The sequence below is a fragment of the Corylus avellana genome, chromosome ca4 (genome assembly GCF_901000735.1).
Source record: "Corylus avellana chromosome ca4, CavTom2PMs-1.0".
Lineage (NCBI taxonomy): Eukaryota > Viridiplantae > Streptophyta > Magnoliopsida > Fagales > Betulaceae > Corylus > Corylus avellana.
Genome location: NC_081544.1, coordinates 30,241,633 through 30,264,442, shown reverse-complemented (window position 1 = coordinate 30,264,442; position 22,810 = coordinate 30,241,633). Strand labels below are relative to the sequence as shown.

Here is a 22,810-nt window from a genome sequence, read left to right as displayed (position 1 = left end):
AAGGAAATATAAAAACAATAATAAAACAATAAACAAACCCCCAAAACAAAGACGCCAATGGTGAAGGAGATGGAAGATGGACGGATTGTGCAATTCCCTTGCTAGCACGTGATGAACACGCACCGCCAGTAGTAAGAAACAAGAAACCACCGCAGGAGACTAGCAGCAGCGGTGGTTTTCAATGTAGGGGAAGAATCGGGCCATCACTTGCGGCAGGAGACGTTCCACGCGTCGGCGCGTGATTGACACACGCTTGTGAATGAGATCAACTCACTTGCGCATGCAAGGCATGCTCTGGCATGTGGATGTTCGATGGAGGAGCGGCAGATGTCGACAGAGGCAGATGGCAATGAGGAGCACGATGAGGTGGCACATGACAAGCAGGGACTGGCGAAGGAAGGCAAATTTAGATTTAAAAAATTTGATCTGAAAACCTTGACAAACCCAACCAAGAACACAGGAAGAGGGGGAGGAGGAAGACTGGTGTTGACTGTGAAGAGAGTTTAGATCCGTGGGATAGTGCCTCTTGCCTCAAAAGAGGCCGGGGGGCTCTAGAGAACTCTAGCAAGGCGGGGACCTCCAAAGCGGCGGAAAAAGAGGGGTAAGAAAGGGAGGAGGGGAGAAAGATGGGAGGGTAAGGAAGAGGAGGGAGGCATGATTTTGCTTCCCTCCTCCCATGGTAGTCAAAGGGGAGTTTTCTTCAGAGATTTTTTCTCTTCAGAGGAGATTTTTTCAATTATAAGCCTCCTTGTGCTAAAGTAGAACTGACAGGTCGTTCCACCCCTTGTCCCCAAAGGTAAAGCATAAGCTATTTTCCTTCCTTTGATGGCAAATTTGTTGATTTGGAAATCATTTTCCGTTCACTAGAAAAATGGAAAAATATTTTACATCAAAATAGATAACCTTAATCGTTTAAATTAACCAAAATTTACTACCACCTATTGGGCAGTAAAGTCTTGGCAATCTCCGATTGAAATAATATTGTGCTAACCACAGGAGAATCTTTGCTACAAAAAAATTTGAAATCCACAACTCACTTGAAATATAGACGGAAAAGAGGCTTTACCATCCACAACTCACTTAAAGTCAAGATGAGTATTAACCTACATAAGCAGATAAATATGGAAGTTAAAGTGCAAAGAAAGTCACAAGCAATGTATACTAGTTCTCGATTTGTATAACTAACCATCTTCAACTGTGGTTAAAGAGAAAGGCCATATCTAATAAAAATATAGTAAACTAGCTTCAACTATGGGGTTTGCTTTGAAACATGGATACAACCAGGCACATTTGTATTCCTTCCAATTGCAGAGAAAAACTATATGCATAGCAAAACAAGAGCCATGACCCAAATTATATGCCAACTAATGCAAATATATAGTCTTTTACACGTAGAACAGGAAGATCCATAAATTCTACTAGCTGTTGCCAGATATGGAAACCTCGGTGCTGCAAACAGGGCAGACCTGCAATCACAGGGCAGGTCAAAATTTCATCATCATTATTTTTTTGTAAGCATTCACAAAGTGAGGTCATATGTAGCACACATCCTGTTTTAGAACCCTTTACCTTTTAGAGCACACATCAGTGATTAATTCAAATGCATAAAATATTAAGATCCAAGAGTTATTGAACAAAAGTCAAAAGTACAGAATCAATCTTGAGAGAGAGAGAGAGAGAGAGAGAGAGCACATTTTCAGAATAATGGTACACTGCATGAATCAAGAGTGCTCCAATGGAAAACAAATTGACTTGGAGGAAACAATGTCTATGTTCCAATTTCTCAACTATAAATGAATTTTTCTTTTCATTGGTAAGTTAAGCACCCAATGAACCATGGCACCATAAATGAATTGAAACCACAGATGAATTATTCTTATTGCAATATCTTTCTTCTTTTCTGATAAACGCCATTACATATTTTCAAGAGTTTCTTTAATCATAGGTATTGAAAAAACGAATATAGTAGAGACCTAGATATAGAGCTCATTTGTAATTCAAATTTACCAGTGAAACATATAAAATGGTGTATATATAGCTTTCAAGCACCTAACACAAAAGGGTGATCTGAAGCATCAAATACCAACACAAATATTGTCTCAAACAGTTTTCTTCTATTAAAAAACATCTTAACATACCTCTCTATCCCTCCCTCCTACTTTTTTCTTCAGAAGAAAAATACATGGATATAAAATTCTTATTTACAAAAAGATTAAAAACCAGTAATTGTAAACTAATAATAGGTTATCTCAAAGGTTGGACTAATGAATAAATAAATAAATCCGTTTTTGGATGATAGGGAAAATGATCATATCATGTATAAGTCATGCACACATAGTTGAAAGCGAAAAAGTTCTAAGGTTGGTCTATTGAATAACTAGGAAAAAAGGCAGACGAAATCTATTTGATGATGATGATGATGGGGAAAAGGAACACACTATCATGCAAAAGTCATGCCTACAAGTGAATAGGGGGAAGAAAAAAAAAATTAAGATTTAGAAAACCCATTCAACTGTGTTGACGGTCAAAGCGAAGGTGATATTAAACATGCCATTAGAACCTAAGTTATTAGGGGAGCTTCTACGTTAAGTGGAAGGAAAATGTTAGGAGCTACTTTAGCTCTTGCTCAAAAAGATATCAACAGAAATATAGCACCATGTGAGATAGAGGGGTGTGGAAGCGACAAATAGAGGTGTGCAAATAGGCACTCCCCGAGTGAAAATGCTGCATTAGCTTACTAATGAGAAGACTAATACACATCACAATACTCGTAAACTAGATGAGTCAGTAATCCCCTCCAATGATTTGTGTAAGACTCAGTTCCAGCAAAAAACAAATAATTGGAAATGTATCAATTTACTGTGATGATGCTGTGATGATTACATACTCCAAATAATATTCAACAAAGAACAACAAACCAACTATTTCACAGGAAGCATTAAACTAACAAGCAAAAAGCCTCTCTCCTATTAGCCAGTCCTGCCTTGACTTTTTACTGAATAAGGAGTTTAAACACAATGCGTAAATATGACACCATGGCAGGTGCAAACCTTGTCCATAATGGGAACCAAGAGTAGAGAATAAACCTTTGTATACCAACGTTCAAAAGAATTTCAGATTTGAACTAACCAGGAGCAGTGCAAAAATGTGGCCATACCTTGCTGACTTCATTTGTTGAAATTTATGACTTTTTTCTTTCTTTTTGTGGGTATTGAAATTTATGATTAGTTGCACTTCATTCTCCCTATTTTCCATCTATAGCTTTTATTTGTTTTCTTCAATCTTTTCTTTAAATCTTATATTAAACTTGTGGGTTAGAAGCTTTAGTCTGTTCAAGTGTACTGGTCAAACACAAAAGAAAAAAAAAAAAAAAAGATACCGAAGACTTGATGCAGATATTTTAAGAGGCTAATTGAAGGTCAGTCTAATTTGCAATGGAGTGGGAAACAGTTTTAAAAGTTTCTATGAATCACTTAAAATCGTGCTTATTGCAAGCTTACCTTTTAAGGTTCCATAAGTTTGAGTTTCAGTCTATTAGAATTCACAGAATTACAAGTATGTCCTAATATTTTTCATGAGACCTCAACACGTGTTATTGTGTAAGTTATTCCCCTTTGAAATCAAGCACAAGGCTTGTTCCCTGTTAAAAGGTGCTGATGGTTCCACGTCTAATGAGTGAGTGATTCTCACTGCCATCCCTCTCTTCTTTAGCCAAAACCTCGCTGTTTCCCTATCTTTTGCAGCCATGCCACATTAGTTTCATTTCATTAGCTCACTGCACACTAGCAGAACATTCCACGCAATAACAACATTAGTATTCTTCTTGGTTCTGAAGAATTAGGGGAAACAAGATAAAATCTTGCATGGAACCAACAACTTTTGATTAGTATGGAACCACAAAACACTTAAGAATCCATCAACCAAGGCTTGCACATCTAAAAAAAGCCACAAATGCATAACAAAGGTAAGGAAAACCAGTACAATCAGAACTCGAATGAATCATGCACTAAAAAAACCCAAATCTGCAGTTATTATGGCCTCTGAGGGAATAATAATGAAACATTAATTTACCCAGAAGTTTCTTCACAGAACTATGCTTAGTGTATTTATAGGGAATGTAAAAATCAAAAGTATATGAGCATACCTTGTTTATTTTCAACCAATTATTAATGCATTCAGAATGGTAGGAATGTTTGCAGGAAAGCAATGTCAATGTTTCACCATCCTCATAGTCCAACCGGCAAATGACACAGCTGAAACAGAAGCACATAAAATTCATTATAGCAAAACTGGTATATAACCTTCAAAAAAGAAATCGTTTATTGAGCGTACGAATCATTGCTTCCATTCTGACTGCTTCCTGACTTGTAATTTACTGAAGGCAAAGAGGCAATTGTATCAGCGGAAAGCCCTCTGCTCTCCGTCCCAACTATTTCACCCAGTGCTATCAACTCCTGAGATAATTAAATTCATACTAAGAGAACGAAAAAAAATAAAAATAAAGAACTCCACCAAAGGCACTAGGATCCAAACCCAGTTTACCTCATAGGACAGTTCATCGGGGTCAACCTCCTCCCATGTGTCCTGTAAAAAGTAGGCAAATGAATTGATGTAAAGTAGACTAAAATAATACACAAAATAAACAAATAATTAATAATAGTAATAGTAGGCTTTAGTAGTAGCAGCAGCAGCAGTAGTAATAGTAATAGTAACATCTAATTACTAATTACTAATAACTAATAAATAAGACAAACTTCACAGTTAGTCCTTAAAAAGCAAGCTTTTTACCAGTCCCATTGCAACGACATGAGCACTGACCTACTAATTCAACAAACAAAAGCTAAAGGGCTGAAAATCTTGACGTTGTCAGAGTATAAATAAAAGACCAAGCCCTAATTATTGAAATGAAAAAAGAACCCCATAAATATAATACATCCTTTGATGCAATATAATTGGCTAGACTAATTGCAAGAGCCAGTCAAGAAAATTATCATATAATCATCACATTCCGGCAAAAGTATCTTAGGAAAATATTCATTTGGATTACACTGAGAAAAGATAACCAAAATACAGAAAGCAAGGAATCTAAGAATAGAGAGATTTTCTAATCAAACATAAAGAAAGCAAGGCCTCATAGGAAGTACAAGAAATTTTTTTTTGAAGCAAATCGAATGAATTTCATCATCTCAAACATTTTGAAAGCCATTGATTAATATTGACCAAACGACATTATTAAAGTTGGCAAACTTAATCAACAGAATCTCCTAAAGCCTATGCACAAAGGCAGAGCACAAAGCTAGGCAAGAGCATCAAATAGAATTCACATAAAGAAAACAATACTATATCTAAGTACATGGCATCCGAGTCAACCCATCAAGCACATGGCTATACCAAATATGTTGATGTCAAAATGCATCAATTATTAAAGATAAATATGTTCCTAATATTTGAAAGTCCAAACTAGTAAACATAGCAAGAAGATGAAGAAGCAAGGTTAGGATTCCTTTCATGCCCTTTAGAGTTCTAATTGTAAGTTGTAAGTGATAACATATATAGTATAACATATATAGTAAAAGACTTATCAAAAAAAAACATATATAGTAAAACTTTCTAGTTAGGTGACTCCTTTTGTATACTTTCAATGTACTTAGGGGCACCTCGTGCTTTTAATAAGATTGGTTTATTACTTATCAAAAAAGCATATATGGTCATAAAGCTGAAAAACAATAATATGTACAAAATTCAATAAAGATAAATGAAAAGCAAACCACTGTCGCAACAAGAAAATAACCAACCTATAGAACTATTAATTAATATGAAACTGAAAAGAAGTCTTTCTTCTTCTTCTTTTTTCAGCTTAAACATTGTAAAAGAATGGATGCTTTTGTACCAAGTTGCATCTCACTAAAGGTGACTTGCTCAGGGAATACCAAGTTGCATCTCACTAAGCATTGGGCTTTCAAAGCCACTTTGTGTACCCACCCCTGTTAGGTTAACCTCGAACCCGTGTAAAGCGCCCCCTCAACACAGATCGGGTATTCGGCGGGCTAGCCCCAAGGAATTGGTTGTACCAAGGAGATTCGAACCTTAGACTTCATGGACTACCACAAAGACGAAGGCTCTTACCACTAAAGCCAACCTCTTAGGGTTTAAGCACTCTTTTAATGCATATTGATCAGATAATTTATATTGTTCAATACCTTTTGATCAAATTATTGCAATTTCATTTAAAGGAACTCAAAGAACATTACCAGCGGATACTTAGGGCATACTGTTTTTTTTTTTTTTTGGGAGGGGTGAAGAAGTTGCATCCTAAACTTTTATTTTTATTTTTATAAGTGTTACATTCTAAACTGTTTGCAGTCTATATGGAGTAAGGAGATATGCATCAGCTAATTGAATGACAAACATACTTCATTAAACCGAGACTTTTGAGTTTCCCATAGCCCATAGGACCTGCTACAATTGTCACTACAGGCTCAATCTTAACATTGCTAGGAAAGATACTAGAGAAACATAGAAGGTATGCCCGCACTCACACGGACATATAACAGCAAAATACTAGGAAAAACATGCTGATAAACATACAGGAAGGCAGGCCAGCGCACACTCAGACGCATATCAGAAATTATAGCAGCTCCAACAAACATGTTTGAGATCTGAATGTCAAGACAACGTACTTTAACTATGTAAATTTGAAAACCACCAGAGGCCAGATCCCGCAGCCATGTGATCAAGCGAGTGCATATATTTGGTCTATGCACATTTATGACCCATATTAAAAAAGAAACAGATCCATCCATATGGAGGAAACAGTCAAACCACTCGGAAATTCCAATAGTACCATCTAATTGAGCATAGCGTGTTAGCAATATAACAAAAATATAACTTCTCATATTTGCCCTGAATAGTGAATACCATTATACATCAACTTCTAGGTTTCTAGCACCGTTTGTCCCTTGTCTTGCCACCTATAAATTAAACCTCTTTGTGACTTTTCCACATGCTTGTATTGTAAATCCCATATTATGGAGCATGATAGCATTACACATTCTTTTTAGCCGATATTTGCCATTCATAACACCCCAGAATAATTTATCCATTCAGATTTTCCAGATGAGATTGAATATGCCCCCATGCTCCTCAATCTCTGCCACAATATGGGTGATTGGCAAAAATAACAAAGAGTCAATTTTTGCGTATCATTGGCATAAATCTTTTTGGAAACTCATGTTTATACTAGGAGTCAAAGGATTGTTATATCGAACATACTACGTTTGTCTTGCTTATCTAAAAATGTTTTGATTCTAAAGCATGCCAAGAGATCTACCATGGTAAGCGTGTTCTCCTGAAACTCATCAAGTAAAATTCAAATTGAACTTTAATCTCAGGGATTTAGTTGGTTCTCATCACAAGCTAATCTATTTCTAGGCAAAAACAGAACATTTTAGAAATAAGAGGGAAAGACAGAAGATGAAAGTTCAACTAAAAAGACATGCTTCTACTACTTTCAAGCTCACTTTGATAAGCCAAATAATGGTCAGTCCAGGCAGGAGAGGAATGCTCACAGCATAAGAGCAGCTTACGACATCAAAATCTCATGTATCACTAGAGAGAGTGTTTTGAGTTTTTACTAGACCTATGGGTTGTATCAATTTACTGAGACTTGAACCATCTCAGTCTGTATTATGATAACAAAAAACTCAGTTTGAGTGCAAAAGCACTTTTCAAAATTTAAATCACTAAAACTCTATTTAAAAATCCCTCTTCTTGCCATTCCACCACTAGAATAGTGCTGATACCTATCTATACATACAATTGAGTTGATTCTACCAACCTCTCACTTATCTATTGCATAAAGAAATAGATGGATATTGAATTGAAGTATAAGAATTCCTATCCTATCCAACATATGTATAACGCCTATCTACTCCCTAATCATAAGGGGATAATAGATCATGATCAAAAAAGGATTATTCTTTACACGATACTAGGCTATAATCATATGTAAATGGGTGAGATTAAGACTGCTGAGCTGAGTGTGTGTGAGTGCGCTTGTGTGCATGTGCAAGCATGTGGGCATGCTTGCAATGTGTGGAAACAAAACCATGCCTATTCTGCTTCCACTGTGATAGAGATGGATACCTGAGAGTTACCACCATGATCCTCTATGTAATCAGCTTCCCCTGCCACCCCCAAACAGTTATAGAAGTTATATCCATTGCAAAATATTAAGAACTTCAGAGAAGCAATATATAACAGAGTGCTATAATAGCCCAGAAAACTCACGATCATTTATCCCTGCAAGGGCGAACAATCTAGCAGCCATTTCTCTCTCTTCAGCATCCTGCAGGGCTCTTGCGTAGGCCTCGTCACTTGAAAACACAGCTGGGTCGAATTCAATAATGGGGTTATTATCCTCCCCAGCTTCTTCATGAGCATGCACATCGAAAGCATCTTCATCATCATCAACATCAACTCCATATCTCTCCACTGCCTCCTCGTCGTCATCATCATCATCATCCCCATCAGTGTCATTATGGGGATCTTCAAAATCATCTTCATCATCATGCACATAGCTTCCTGCTTCCCAACTTCCATAATCACTCCCTTCATTGTTCATTCTAAGCATCATGTATGCCCTTTCCTATTCCATAACCCAAACAACACCAATTAAACCACAAGCGTACAAGAAAACCATAACAAAACAATCGACAGCACTCAATTACCAGTAAGAAATCAAAGAGACGAGCAAGCAACACTGAGATAAGACACTAACCCTACTTTTCGTGTGCCGAGGGCAAAATAAAATTGGAATAATACGTTTGATTGGGGTTTCAAAGATCAGGAACCAAAACACAAAATACTCCCAATATTTTCTCAAGAACCAAACAGAACCTAAATTGCCATTTTCATTGAATTCAATAATGGGATAACTTCCAAGCCACGAAACTGATTACGTAGTGAGTTGTGTTTGATTTCTGAAAAAAGAAGAAAAAAGCACCTAACAAATAGTCAATCGAGCTCAGTACTTTCCAACCACGGCATTAGTCTCAATCTAACTGATTGTAGAAATTCAGCTCCAAGAAGACCAATTCATTGAGCCCCCAAGAATAAAATTTGAAAAACAAACAAAGCAAAAGAAATTGGAGAAAGTGGAGGGAGGGACCTGTTCTTGAAGGGTACGAGCGAGAGCGAGGTCAGCATCGACCTGACTGAGATTAGTAAAGGGCGTTCTCGAGGGCTGAGACGGCGGCTGAGGAGGCTGCTCCACGTCGGATCCACGTCCCTCTTTCTCCTCACCACCATCATCATCATCTTCTTCTTCTTCTTCTACTCTATGTTCTTCTTCTTCTTGTTTTTCCTCAGCATTCGTATGATTAGGGTTCTCATCGTACTCCTGGCCGTCGTCGTTATTGTGGTTGTTGGTGTTTGGTTTGGGTCCCCCGGTAGCCGCCTTGGCGTTGTTACTGTTGCTGTTGCTGTTGTCGTTCTCCATGGAAAGAAAGATAGAAAGAAAGAAAGAAAGCAAGAGAGACAAACAAAAGAAGAGCCAAGGGATTGGAGGAGATCAAAATTAAAAAGCAATTCGGTGGAATAAGGAATTATTCAAGAATCTGAGACCCAGACGGCAAGAGAAAGTAGGTGTCTACTGTTTAGAGGAAATTTGATGTGGGAACTGGAAATTTTTTTCTTTTTTTGAGGGTTAATTATTTATTTAAGTATTGTGGAGTGTAAAGGTGGACTGCGATCGGCTATGCTCCTATGTAAATTACACCGGTTTCGGTTTACTAATTCTGCCCAATGAAATTGAGCCATCTAGCAAAATAATTGAGCAAAGTAAATAAAAAAACAAAAACCTCTAAAAAGCAGGGGCATTCCGAGAATTGAACTCGGGACCTCTCGCACCCTAAGCGAGAATCATACCACTAGACCAAATGCCCAACATGCTAATCTAACGGCTCAGGCCCGTAGTCCTTGTCAAGCTCTGGCTTTGAATGTCATCGATAATTTTAAAATTTTCAAATGACAGTTTTTTTTTTTCTAATTTCAAAAATGATTACCCTCATGAAAAATGTAGCAATTCTTAGTTTGGGTTCTTATTTATTTTATATATATATATATTTATAGTTCTAATTAATTAGTCACTTATAACAAATGTTAATTAGATGTCCTCAAGAGATAGCTCAATCGGTTGGAACCACGTCTAATGAAGCGGAGGTCACTAGTTCGAATCACTTTCCCCTTCTTGTACAGTTGTGCGGACATGTCAAAAAAAAATAAAAAGAATGTTAATTAGATTGAACAGAAAGTTGCTGATCATATATATGGCAGAAAATATATTAATTGATGCTGTCCAGAATTGAGGCGATGTATTTTTGCAATTAAGACTATATTTATTTATTGATTTGTGTATTCATTTTGTATTTGGCCAAAGTGGAGTTTTAAAACAAACAAGAAATAAAAAGAAACAGGCCAGGCCTAATTAAGTCGAGGTCTTATTGATCGATCTACTACGTACGTACGTGGTAGCGTACACACTAACAACAGCAGAAGGACAAAAAGAAAAACACAAAGAGAGAAGTAATTACTAAAAAAACATACACACTAATATGACTGCCGCGAGCATGCATGCAGTCGTTATTGATTTGGACCTCCAGAAATATAAATGTTCTGCACAAATTTATGTAACAACTATACGACTAAATTGGCACCACCGATCGTAAGAAAATTGGAGATTGGGCCAATCTGAAGCAGCTATGGCGAAATCCTGCAGCCAATTTGTGAGGATGACTTCTTGATCCCCTGCCGCCAAGCTGGAGAGTACTTCGTCTATTGCTCTCTCTACTTCCATCTTTTCAAACCTTGTCAGCACAGGATATGCCAGCCCGTTGCTTGCATGGCAAAATAAGGGCAGCCAAAACAATAGCAACCTGAACTTCACTTGGCTCGAAATTGCCATGCCTTCTCCAGCACTCAGGTCTCGGCATAGTATGGCTACATGTGAGGGAGAGAGTAAAAGGATTAGTGGATAATCTACAATCAAATGTTTAATTGCGTTTTTTTGAAATCACAAACCAAGACGGACCCAAAACATTAGTATAAAAAAAAATAATTATTTCCATTTAGACCAAATATTATGAATTCATTATTCTTATTCTTCTTCACTATAAGATCTAGTAAATAAAATCCCACATCATGTAGTAGTACATTATGTGGGGCCTTATGATCAACAACAAAAAGGAAACTTTAATAAGCATGATACGAAACATATAGCAATCCGAATGTAACTATTTTGCGTAAGTGTATATCATGGACTTTAAGAATAATAGTCACAGTTAAAAAATATAACTGAGTAAGACTATTATTGCGTTACAGTTGAAGTCTAGTTATAATTAAAGACTACCACTTAGCTAATTTAGTCAGAGAAGTCTATTTGTATACTAACATGATTCTCATATAAATATGAATATGTTATATTGTAAATATTACTAGAGAAATAAGAACTTAATGCAGCGTTAGAGTTTTATCTTGTAGATGTAGGTCATAGACCAACCCATGTTAATGTAAATTATAAACCGAATCACGTAAATATCTGTGTCATTATCTTATTATTTCCGTATTATTAGTTTGTTCGTCCGTAATTTGGTGGCAAAAATTAAGTGCTATTTATACGCAATCAGTGCTCATAAATTTATTTACCTCATTTCTACTATGTAACACCAAATTGACAACAAAATGAAGACAAAGTTTCTACACATACTATGATGTGCGGTGGGGGATGAAAGATTACCTGAGATCTTGACCATGAAGCCTTGGACCCTAACATTAGAACAGAGAGAGAGGGAGGCTAGACCAGAGGCAAAGCTCCATTGCACCAAAGCTTCATCCACGGCTCCATAATCCCTAAGCTTAGTCGTTATCCACAGCAGCTCCTGAGCCAGCTTCTCCGCCATCAGCTCCTCCACCTCCCTCTCACTGGCTACCCCCGCCAGTTGCCTCTTCTTCTGTAACTGACACGTGCCAGCATTGGCCACAGTAGACATTATGACGTTTACGCAAACGCGGAACCCTTTCATGTAGGAGGTCAAGTTACTCAAGTAAGACCCCATAGGAAGCGCCCGAATCACGCGTGCGGTCCACGCGCCAGAGTTGGCGTCGTCGTCATCTTCTGCTTGTGTGCGTTCGAGAGCGCGGTGTAGAAGGTTTGAAGTACGCGCGAATGCTGAAGCGAGGGCCATCCGATTGATCTGGAGAAGCGCCGCGTGGCCGTATCTGGCGTTCTCGTCCATTACCCTTTCGGCCATCGCCATCGCAAATTGATATTTCCCGGACGTCGCCGGGATGTCGTTGAGGAGCGCAAGTATCTACACCGTAAAACAGGCAATAAGAATAGAACACGTACTCTGCCATATACACATGGTTTGTATTATGGTTGTATGGGTTTTCGGTGAATTTTCCGAAAAAAAGAAAGGTGGAACCCAGTGCTTGAGTACCGTTCTTACGTGGCATGGCTAGTAGTTATAAAGTGGTGCATGTAGTCCACCTGTACCCAAATGCATGCAAAACTGCCACCTAGCAATCAGCTAATCCCTGGCTTCTAATCATTAGATTTTGGATTGATGACCCACCAACAAAAGTTCTTCTATTTGTCTCGGGATTGATGATGATCAGCTCGAAAATTATAATATAACAATAAATCAAACAAAATAATGCCCAAGCCCAATAGTCAACACTTTGACCACAATTTTCTATCTATTACTTTGCAGGAATTGTGTTGGAAGAGAAGAATAAATTAATTTTTTCAAGTAGGCTTACTTGTGAGAGCGCTCTCCCAAGGGCTTGGACGGACGGTCCATCAAGTCCTTCATGAACAACCAAATCCAACGAAGGAAAGGAAGGCATTAGGGATGATGAAGATGACAAGTCGAATGATCCAACGGACGGGAAGCCTGCAAGGAGATATTGAGGAGGGGGGCCTATAGAGCAAGGGAAGTAATCCATCAGAACCCTAAGAACCCACACAGTGAGCCAAGTCATTAGCATGACCACAAAGCGCAAATGGTCCGTGGCCTTCCACTTCTCCGCCTGTTCAGTTTTCGCCACGGAAACGAGCGTCTTTGCGGCTCTGTTGACCGTGGACATGAAAATGGAGCTCAAGAGAGACGAAGGCCTGGTTTTGTAGCCATATGCTATGTCTAGCTCTCGATCTGTTCCCATGGCTAGCTAGCTCTGTATACAGAAGGACTTGTTCTTTCTTTATTTCTCTTGGAGGTGGTATATATGCCGGAGGGGAAAGAGTAAAGTGGAGCTATGGTAGTTATATGGGAGCCATGGCCAAGTGTTTCGATGTTTCCATGGACATGTAGAAAGGGTAGGGAGCATAAATGGTATATATGTGGGATTGTGGGAACTGGAGACATTTGTTTTTGTTTTTGTTTTTTAGGTAGGTTTCCAAACTGTCATGGACATGCAGTTAACTTTAATTTTCTGTTTTGTCTGGATCGATTTGGAGACCTTTTTTATTGTTTACTTTAAAATTAAAAATTAAAAAAATTAAAAAACTGAAAAAAGAAAGAGAGAGAGTACTTACTAAGGATAGAAGAAAGTAATAAATAAATGATATCAAGCATGTTCATGTCATCTTATGATATCTTATAATCGAACAATTAATTAACATATTTGACATTAGCTTAAGATGTGTGATACTGGTGAACAATAATAGAAAAAAGGAGGATGTTTAAGAATTTTGTCGTGGGAAACTAAATTAATTATATGTATCACCCCATTATCCCCTCGAGCCTTAGCTAATGTAGTGTGGTCCCTCAACCAAAAAATCAATGATTGTATACCAAATGTGAGACAAAAGAACTAGTTTGAAAAATGGTGCCTTCTCGGGGACACAAAAAGAACATAAAAAAGACTTTAGGCTTCTAACATTACTCGTATATGTTGTTGGTAGTAGGCACAGTTCTGGGCCTTCTTGCTAAAAATTCAAGTTTGTGTTATAAACTAGTTCAAGGAAATGAATTAAGATTCTCTCCAGTTCATTTGTAGAATATTTAGTTAATTATATTTTAGAGGTATTTTTGTCTCATAAAAAAGTGAAAATATAAAAATACCCATAAGATATAACGAACTGAATACTATCCAGTTTATTTAAACCGGAGATGACATGTTCCCAAGGAAATGTGCCTTTTTCTTGGTGGGCTAATAAATTTTTTGATCCAAGCCCAAGCAATTCAGCCCTGGAATTGGCCCAGCTTTCCTACAACCCGAAAGGGCTTGGGAATCTGAGATAGAAGTGTCTAATGTCTGTTGTAGCTCTTTGCCGTTTGGCAATATTGTCATGCCTTCCCTCCAACTGGTCAAGCATTTGAAAGTGTTCCACCAACAGCTTTACCCCTTTACCAGTAAATGTTGAATCTGTCATTGCCTTGTAAAAATGCCAATGTAAACCAAACTTTGATTTCCATTTTTGATCAATGCAAATCGATGCTTGAGCTAAAGAAAATTCATGCTCTCATAACCACTCTTGGTCTCTCCCAAGATGACCCTTTTGTGTCAAAAATTATTTCTTTCTCTGCACTTTCTGATTGGGGTGACATCGAGTACTCCTACCGGGCATTTTTGCAGCTTTCCAGTCCAAGAACTTTTGTTTGGAACACTATCATAAGAGGCTACTCAAACAGCAAAAATCCAAATCCTTCGATATCAGTTTTTGTTAAAATGTTGCGTGTTGGCATCCCGCCGGATTACTTGACGTACCCTTTTCTTATGAAGGCGTCGGCGCGCCTTTTGAAGCGGGAACTTGGGGCGGCGGTGCACGCCCATGTCGTGAAAACTGGGTTTGAGTCTGATAGGTTTATTCAGAATTCTTTGATTCATATGTATGCTTCTTGTCGGGATATCGTATATGCACGTCAGACATTTGATGGAATGCTGACAAGAAACTTAGTTTCATGGAATGCAATGCTGGATGGCTATTCCAAGTGTCGGGATGTAAATTCTGCACGGGAAGTGTTTGAGTTGATGCCGGAGCGGGATGTTGTGTCATGGAGCTCTTTGATTGATGGGTATGTCAAGAGTGGAGAGTACAGGGAGGCTATAGTTCAGTTTGAAAAAATGCGTGGTGCAGGGCCCAAGGCCAATGAGGTTACTATGGTGAGTGTTTTGTGTGCTTGTGCGCACTTAGGTGCAGTTGAGCAGGGGAGGATGATGCATCACTATATTGTTGATAACGGGTTGCCTTTAACTTTAGTCTTGCAAACTTCTCTTGTAGACATGTATGCCAAATGTGGGGCGATAGAGGAGGCTTTGATTGTCTTTCGTGAGGTTCCAATGAGACGAACTGATGTGTTGATTTGGAATGCAATAATTGGAGGGCTTGCAACTCATGGATTAGTCATAGAGTCACTTGAATTATTCACCAAAATGCAAGGTGTTGGGATTGCCCCAGATGAGATCACATACTTGTGCTTGTTAACTGCCTGTGCTCATGGAGGATTAGTGAAGGAAGCTTGGCATTTCTTTGAGTGCCTTTGTGAACATGGCATGACACCTAAGAGTGAGCACTATGCTTGCATGGTAGATGTACTGGCACGTGCAGGTCAATTAGCTGAGGCGTATCAATTTATAAGTCAAATGCCCATGGAGCCAACGGCTTCAATGTTAGGTGCTCTACTTAGTGGGTGTATGAACCATGGAAAATTAGATCTTGCAGAAATAGTTGGAAAGAAGCTTATAGAGTTGGAGCCGGATCATGACGGTAGATATGTTGGCCTTTCAAATATTTATGCAGTTGAGAAGCGTTGGGATGACGCAAGAACCATGAGAAAAGCCATGACGAGGAGAGGCGTGAAGAAATCTCCTGGGCATAGTTTTGTGGAGATCTTTGGAATCCTTCATAGGTTCATATCCCAGGATAAAACACATCCTGACTCGGAACAAATCTATGTGATGCTGAAGTTTATTATAAGCCAAATCAAACATGATACTGATTATGAAAATCTAGAATATTGTCTGTACTGTATGACGGATGTATGAGCGTATTGCAATGAATCTTATTTGAAGTTTATAACAACTAAAACTATTTATGATTTATTATAAATTTTAAAAGGGTCATTGAAAAGAACGTACTATTCCAACCTGGTAATATTCAATTTTCTTTGCTTCTGGTATTTTCTCTCATTAGAATGTATTCTGATCTTCCATGCAGGGGTTTCTACCGATATCAATCTACCCTCTCACCTACTTTCAATTTAAAAAATTGAGGCCCAGCAATTTATATCCTGCATCATTGGTTTTGCCACTTAAGGCCCAGTAATATATGATTTGGCTCTCTTTACTTGATCCTAACGATTTGCAACTTTGATGGTGTGACAGTAACTAGATCCAGCGAGTTCAGGGCAAGCTTTATTGATATCCATAATTGCTGAAGCCACTGAAGCCAAAGTTTCCTGATATCTTGTGAAGTTCGTTGTCCAGGAGCCTCACTTGTTAGTTTATAAATGGGTAAATAATATTTCATTTACACTCAATTCAAATACATATGCATATTTTTGTATACTCATACAATCCTCTTGGTCAGAGTAGGAACACAAAGCTAATCTAGACCATTACCAAGCTTACCAATAAACCTCTCCTCACAAACCAAAAGAAGTGGAAATGCTTTGCAAACAAACAACGTGCACTAGAACTCTACCAACAAGCTGATAAGACAAGGGCACTTTTGTGAGCAAGGAATTGATGGTTTAGATTTATTTCTTATACACTACAATTTTTCTTGACAAAGCTTTGTAGCTAGAGTAGAGAAGATTTAGGTGAAAAATGTTTATGGGTTGTTTCATTGGATTAAACTGCTATAATGAGAGGTTTTATGATTTCAATCAGTCTGATAACTTTTTATAAAAGAATACCTCAAATAGCTGCATTTACTCAATTCAATTATCAGATTTTGATGTAGCCAGACAGTATAATGAACTGAAGCTTCATTGACTCTGCTTTTAAAATTATGATTACTCTTCAATGACAGATATTTTTTAGGAACTTTTAGCTATAAGTATTTTCCAAAATTAAGATTCTGGAGTTTGGGTCTAAAATCATTGACCTTAAGATATTTTATTTTCTTACAGTGTCTCCAATAAATCAAAAATGAAAGACAAAGTACTAAATCATTGTCATACCACATAAAGTGATGAATTGGAAAGTTATAAATTCCTTTTGGCAAGTAGAGGAGCAATATCATTGAACGATAATATCATTAACATCTAGGTCTGTACTTCTCTCTCTAATATGATAGTTGCTATAGTGCTTGGAAACTTAAAGACATACTTGAGTCAAATCCTTGGTATATGGATAAAGAGTTACTTCAATAACACACACAAAGAAATTATTTTTTCTTTAGCTAATTAAGTAGGTTCAGAAACATAAAAGCTGTCTTACTGTAGAATCTCCCATACAAGTAACATCTAGTAGAAACTGTAACCCTTCATCTTGATAACAATGTGAAATATTATTCCTTCATCCCCCTTCATGCTAGAAACCCATCTCACTGCAAATTCGTTAATTAATAGACATATCAGTAAGACATTCAAAGAAGAACTGGTACAGTTTTAACTTATGACAACTGAGAAAAATATGGATTGAATCACCAATATTGCTGATTTTTAGAGAGAGAGAGAGAGGGGAAGATCAGTACTAATGACTTCCACTTCATAAGGTGTATGTTAAATACTGTTTTCAGGCTAGTTTTATCAAGAAACCCATCAAGAAAGTTGCACAATCATTTCACCAACAAATTCACTCAATATGCATTAGTTTTATTTGCCGCCTGTTGCTGTGGATGTCTTGGAAACTATCTGATGCCTCCTAACTGAATTCCTAGATAGCACTCTAACCCACATCTCAACGATTGATTTGTTTTGATGGACATAAGTCAAATTTATAATCAAAACTAATGGCTGCACAAAACTGCCTGTTTACACCTCTTAGAGTCTGCAATTGATTTAAGCTTTTTGAAGCTCAGTGAGCCTACTGATCACTATGTGCAGCAATTCAGTTGCCCAAAATCTGATTTCATTTCTAGAACTATTATGTTGAAGATGATGACAAGATTTATGATGATGATTATAATTATTATGCCATACCTGTGGAACCTGAGACGAAAGTTAATCTTGAAAACTGGGCTGAGCAAGTTGAAGATGATATGGCTGAATGTCAGGAGGGAAAGTGGCAAGTTGAAGCACGCTACAGGGTTGCTCTCCATATAACTGGAATTGATCTACAACTTGATGATTCTCCACTGGCTTTGCCTCCATTGCTGCTTGCTGATACTCTATGGCTGCCTGGTGCTCCTGAATCTGTCCATAGCCACCAGCCAACGCAAGTAATTACTTTGAATCTCCACTGAACTATTTATTTCCTCTACAATTTAAACTGTTTGATACTTCTGCTAATTGAAGTACTCTCATCCCATTAGATGGTCCAGATAACCTAAGTAGGATGCTTTAACTGGACATCCATAGGGCTCTTTTGAAATCCTTTACTTACCCAACGGCACATGCTGCTATTTTCCTCCTCCAACATACGCTCCTAAATATTAACAACAAAAGAAAGTTTAAAATCTCATATTGGTGTGTTTTTGTGTGTGTTTGTTTTGCAGAGGGAGAGAGTTCACCTTCCTTCTCAGGTTGTCCAGCTGCTGCTGCATGAGCTCATTCTGCGCAGTCAAACAAATTTTTTTTAAAAAAAAAAAAATGACAAAAAAAGAATAGTACGTTTATTAAAAATTCAAGGAGATCTCTATATATACATCTATAGTGCATGCTTTTATTATTACTTATATTTTAGTTCATTTTAAAATCGAGCTGTGAAACTCCATTGTCTTTCATGAAATCTCATATTGTTCGGGGTTTACTTGTACAGTCAGCTATGCAGTAAGCAGTTTCTCCTTGTTATCTTAAGAAGAAGAAAAAAAAAAAGTATGGCAAAACTATCTTGTGAGCTAATTGAAAGCAAAAGTATTCCAAAGGATAAATAATATTAAAGACTGGAGAGGAATGGCAAATTTAATAATTTCAAAATGGAACAATTTTCTCGATAGACAATTAAGCAGTGCAAATTAACAAAAGCACATTGATATCAAGTAATTCTAGAACTTGAGGAAACTAAATATATAATCCAAAAGTATCATAAAGTGATAGCTAGCCAAGATTGACTACAACAAGACAACACAAACATAATACGAACTCAATACGAAATTAGATGGATCGAGTTAGGATTGACTCATATAATCTTTTACTCATGTCTTAATACGACCTTAATACGACATGAACATAAGGGCTGTCAATTTTTTACAGGACCCACGAATTCAATACAAACTCAATGCAAAACTAGTTAATTATATATAATTGAAGAGTCTGATTCATTTAATCAAATGAGCCGAGTTAGAATTAACCTATATAATCTTATACTCATGCCTTGACACGACTTAAATCTAACACACAAATACGAATTGCCACCTCTAATTAATTTTATCATGATCATCAAGAAAGATGTAATCTGGATGCGGAAAAGCAGATTGAAAATAGTAGAAAATTAAGAAAGAAATACCTTCCGATCTCGAACCTTGTTAAGTGAGCGTTCGAGTTCCTTTTCAAGTTGATCCAAATCCTCATAGGATCGCAAGGAACTCAAGTCCTCGCCAGTGTAGCGTTGCATGCTTAGTTGAAGACGATGAGTTTCTCTTCTCAGCGTTGTCATTTCAGCGTATATTTCTTCCTACAATGCGATTCACAATTAAAAGGATCCATCAAATCAAATCTCATATATATATATATATATATATGAAAAACATAAATTTATAAATATATATATATATATACCCGGCCATCATGCTCAGGAACACGAGTGCCCGTAACCTTTTCGTACCTTTCTATCAGTTGCTCCATTCTGTGACAACATAAACAATTTTGTTCTAACCCATGACATTTATCTGCAGATCATATATCTAATTGAAGAAGAAACCTCCGAGTACTGTTTGCATGCAAAACTATAATGATTTTACTTGCTTATCTATATATAATTATTAAATTACTAGTCATTTAATGAACATGCTGCTATGGCTTGATTATCTACAACTACAAGTGTTTAATATTATTGGATATTTTAAATGATAATTAATTACCAGCCATTCATCTTAAAATTGCTATCAATAGATTTTGGTAAGAGCTAAGAAGAACCTAAGAATTACTTGCAAGTGCGATCGAGCTCACTGTCCCAAAAGTTCATGTTGGCAATATCCATAAATAGGAGACAACTTCAATTAACAAGATGTCACAGGAATAAACATAATTAATTTTGCTATTTATATATCTTCAGGTTCAGAAATATTCGTTGAGGAAGGGTTTGATTATGAATTAACAATCTTTTTATTAATTAATGACACTATTTTATTTTTTCTTAATTAACAGATTGAAATTAACAAGAACTCATGATTAATAAAGACTTCAACTGGTAAACATATTTAAATAATTGAAGTTGTTCATCACTGTAGTGTACGTGTTCAGTAAATTATTCAGGTACAATATTTGTGATCAATCTGGTAATTAAAAATAGATCAATCTTTTTCCAGTAAATTTATTGTAGGACTATAAGTACCAATTTATAAATGAATTTCCACATGCAAAAATTAATTAAAATGATGAAAATGGAATGTAAAATAATTATTAGCATTGAATATTTGAATTAATGTATACATTTGAGCTACAATTTTGCAAAGAAAAGATAATGCAGTGATGTAGCAAAACTCAACCAAACTTGCTGATTAATTCATCCCTAAATTAATACCGCAAAACATTAACAACATACTAGATGGACCACATACAATCACTTATATAATTTTGAGTAATGTTATTTAATAGACTTTTATTAATAATACCATACAATTAGGATGATATTGTGGCAATTAAAATCAACCCTTGAGCAAAACTATATATCACCATTTTTAATCTCACAATTATCTCGTAATGGTGACGTCACAATTCCAACCCCAACCCTTGAATTTTTTTTATTTATTTTTTTAATAAGAATGTATTGATCTAAGAATTGATTGAAATCGTCACGTCATTATTATTATGAGATAAAAATATAATGTATATTGTACGTTTATTGCGTCTTCACCCATTAACATCTTTTTTTTTAAAAAAAAAATCTAATATTTTAAGAGGCCATAAATCTCAATATCAGTATATATAGCTGGCAATGGTGCAGTTTAAAACCCATGAAAATTATTAACTTGTTAATTATCAGACGTGTGTGTATATATATATATATATATATATATATATATATATAGCACATTCTACTATTACAAAAAATAACAATAATAAAGTAGCACATGCATTCTGAACAATGTGGATTGAAAACCAAGGACCACACAGATCACAAGCTAGTATTTGTGACTCGAAAACGAAAAAAAGAAAAAGAAAAAGAAATTGTGGAGAAGATTATCAAAGTCCCTATTATAGCTGTTGACTGGGACTGCAACTGAAAAGAAATCATCATAAAGCTGCTTCAGCAAAGCTTACATCTTGCATGATATATATATATATAAGGAAAACCCTAATCTGTCAGAAGCATGAAACTAAGAGCGAGTCAAGCACTCAAGCTGGTCAATCTTTATTTAATGGAGGTTTATTAATTCGCCTTCAATCAGAGAGAGAGATTCTGAAGGGGTAATTAATTACTAAAATGAACAACCCTAGCAAACAAGCTAGCATGAGATAGGGAAAATGAAGTGATATATATATATAGATCGATGATGCAAAAGAAATCAAACAAGTTTTGTATATATATACCTAAAGGGGTGAGTGCAGTAGTGGCACAGCTTTCCAGTGCTTGAGAAAATGATGAGCCCAATTTGTGCATCACAAAGCACCGAAAGCTCGTGAGTCTTCTTCAGTAGCCCTGCCCGCCGCTTCGAGAAGGTCACCTGCCTTGTCGTTTGGTTCTCAATCCTCTTGATTTGTATCTTTCCACGTCCCATTTCCAGCCTATTACCTTATTTTCTTTCTCCCTATCTTTCTTCCACTCAAATAAACAACAAATTAAACGAATTATATATTATTTCTACTCTTTTCCATGTTAATTTATTTCATAACAAAAACCCATTCATAACATTCTTAATGAAATTCCAAAATATTGTTAGCTAGTAATTTTAGTACTGCTCTGTATTCTTCCAAGAGAGAAAAAGAAAGAAAATGTATACCTGCTGATCAGAAGATGTTTCTTTTCTTCTCTTTTCTTGCTTGTAAATTGGAAAGAGTATTGAAATTTGAAGCTTATATGATCAGCTACTCTACGTGCTGATTACCTAAAAGCCCTTCTTCTTTTCTGCAAAACTACCAAAATGCACCTGATCATCTTGCATGAATCCCTCCATCCAGGAATATACAAAACCTAGACAGGCAGATCGAGAGAGAGAGAGAGAGGGGGTGGGCTTGGATTTGTTGAGGTGGCACTCTGATCAAGAGCATTTGGTCAAACGAACGGACGGCGATGATGCGACGGTCCCTCGATCAGGCGCAATTGCGATATGGCTGCTGTACGTACGTGAACATTATTATTTTATTGCCAAGGCAAAAATATGAATGGCAAGACTGTAATTTCAGGGAAGAAGGGTGGTCCTTGGACATACACTACAGATTGCTGTGGCCTAACCACCACTGCGGAGGTCTGCAAAGCAACCCTGACTTTTTGCCGATTATAGTAATAGTTGGAGAAACCGGACTTACCAGAAATAGAAATC

The 22,810-nt window shown here is 36.8% G+C and overlaps 4 protein-coding genes and 1 non-coding gene across 5 annotated transcripts; 1 reads left to right on the top strand and 4 right to left on the bottom strand.

Annotated features, from left to right (window-relative positions):
- Nucleotides 1-1,134: 1,134 nt before the first annotated feature.
- Nucleotides 1,135-9,675, bottom strand: LOC132177683 (E3 ubiquitin ligase BIG BROTHER-related). The gene is made up of 7 exons (XM_059590110.1): nucleotides 9,170-9,675; nucleotides 8,290-8,647; nucleotides 8,146-8,186; nucleotides 4,543-4,584; nucleotides 4,333-4,454; nucleotides 4,145-4,253; nucleotides 1,135-1,466 (listed from the first exon to the last, which is right to left on the bottom strand). Exons 1-7 carry the CDS (start codon nucleotides 9,497-9,499, stop codon nucleotides 1,419-1,421), a joined length of 1,050 nt encoding a protein of 349 aa, XP_059446093.1. The 5' UTR covers nucleotides 9,500-9,675; the 3' UTR covers nucleotides 1,135-1,418.
- Nucleotides 9,676-9,872: 197 nt separating this feature from the next.
- TRNAP-AGG (transfer RNA proline (anticodon AGG)) lies at nucleotides 9,873-9,944 on the bottom strand. The gene has a single exon. It is a non-coding gene; the product is annotated as a tRNA-Pro (tRNA).
- A 518-nt stretch (nucleotides 9,945-10,462) lies between these two features.
- LOC132179597 (uncharacterized) lies at nucleotides 10,463-13,398 on the bottom strand. Its single transcript, XM_059592337.1, has 3 exons — nucleotides 12,820-13,398; nucleotides 11,795-12,368; nucleotides 10,463-10,998 (listed from the first exon to the last, which is right to left on the bottom strand). The coding sequence occupies exons 1-3, from the start codon at nucleotides 13,219-13,221 to the stop codon at nucleotides 10,685-10,687; spliced, it is 1,290 nt and encodes a 429-aa protein (XP_059448320.1). The 5' UTR covers nucleotides 13,222-13,398; the 3' UTR covers nucleotides 10,463-10,684.
- Nucleotides 13,399-14,330: 932 nt separating this feature from the next.
- LOC132179298 (pentatricopeptide repeat-containing protein At5g08305) lies at nucleotides 14,331-16,133 on the top strand. Its single transcript, XM_059592003.1, has one exon. It carries the CDS (start codon nucleotides 14,419-14,421, stop codon nucleotides 16,045-16,047), a length of 1,629 nt encoding a protein of 542 aa, XP_059447986.1. The 5' UTR covers nucleotides 14,331-14,418; the 3' UTR covers nucleotides 16,048-16,133.
- A 1,774-nt stretch (nucleotides 16,134-17,907) lies between these two features.
- Nucleotides 17,908-22,455, bottom strand: LOC132178398 (protein TRANSPARENT TESTA 16). The gene is given in 8 exon segments (XM_059590838.1): nucleotides 17,908-17,997; nucleotides 18,150-18,362; nucleotides 18,553-18,594; nucleotides 18,680-18,721; nucleotides 19,615-19,782; nucleotides 19,887-19,953; nucleotides 21,861-22,082; nucleotides 22,271-22,455. Coding segments are annotated over 7 exon segments (810 nt in total). The 5' UTR covers nucleotides 22,049-22,082; nucleotides 22,271-22,455.
- Nucleotides 22,456-22,810: the final 355 nt, after the last annotated feature.

Coding starts and splice junctions, on each gene's coding strand:
- LOC132177683 (XM_059590110.1), bottom strand. CDS start 9,499: ATGGAGAACGACAACAGCAACAGCAACAGTAACAACGCCAAGGCGGCT. Junction 8,648..9,169: donor CTCGTACCCTTCAAGAACAG/GTCCCTCCCTCC, acceptor GTTATGGAATAG/GAAAGGGCATACATGATGCT. Junction 1,467..4,144: donor ATTGGTTGAAAATAAACAAG/GTATGCTCATAT, acceptor CTGTGATTGCAG/GTCTGCCCTGTTTGCAGCAC.
- LOC132179597 (XM_059592337.1), bottom strand. CDS start 13,221: ATGGGAACAGATCGAGAGCTAGACATAGCATATGGCTACAAAACCAGG. Junction 12,369..12,819: donor TTGGGAGAGCGCTCTCACAA/GTAAGCCTACTT, acceptor TTTACGGTGTAG/ATACTTGCGCTCCTCAACGA. Junction 10,999..11,794: donor CTTCATGGTCAAGATCTCAG/GTAATCTTTCAT, acceptor CCTCACATGTAG/CCATACTATGCCGAGACCTG.
- LOC132179298 (XM_059592003.1), top strand. CDS start 14,419: ATGTTGAATCTGTCATTGCCTTGTAAAAATGCCAATGTAAACCAAACT.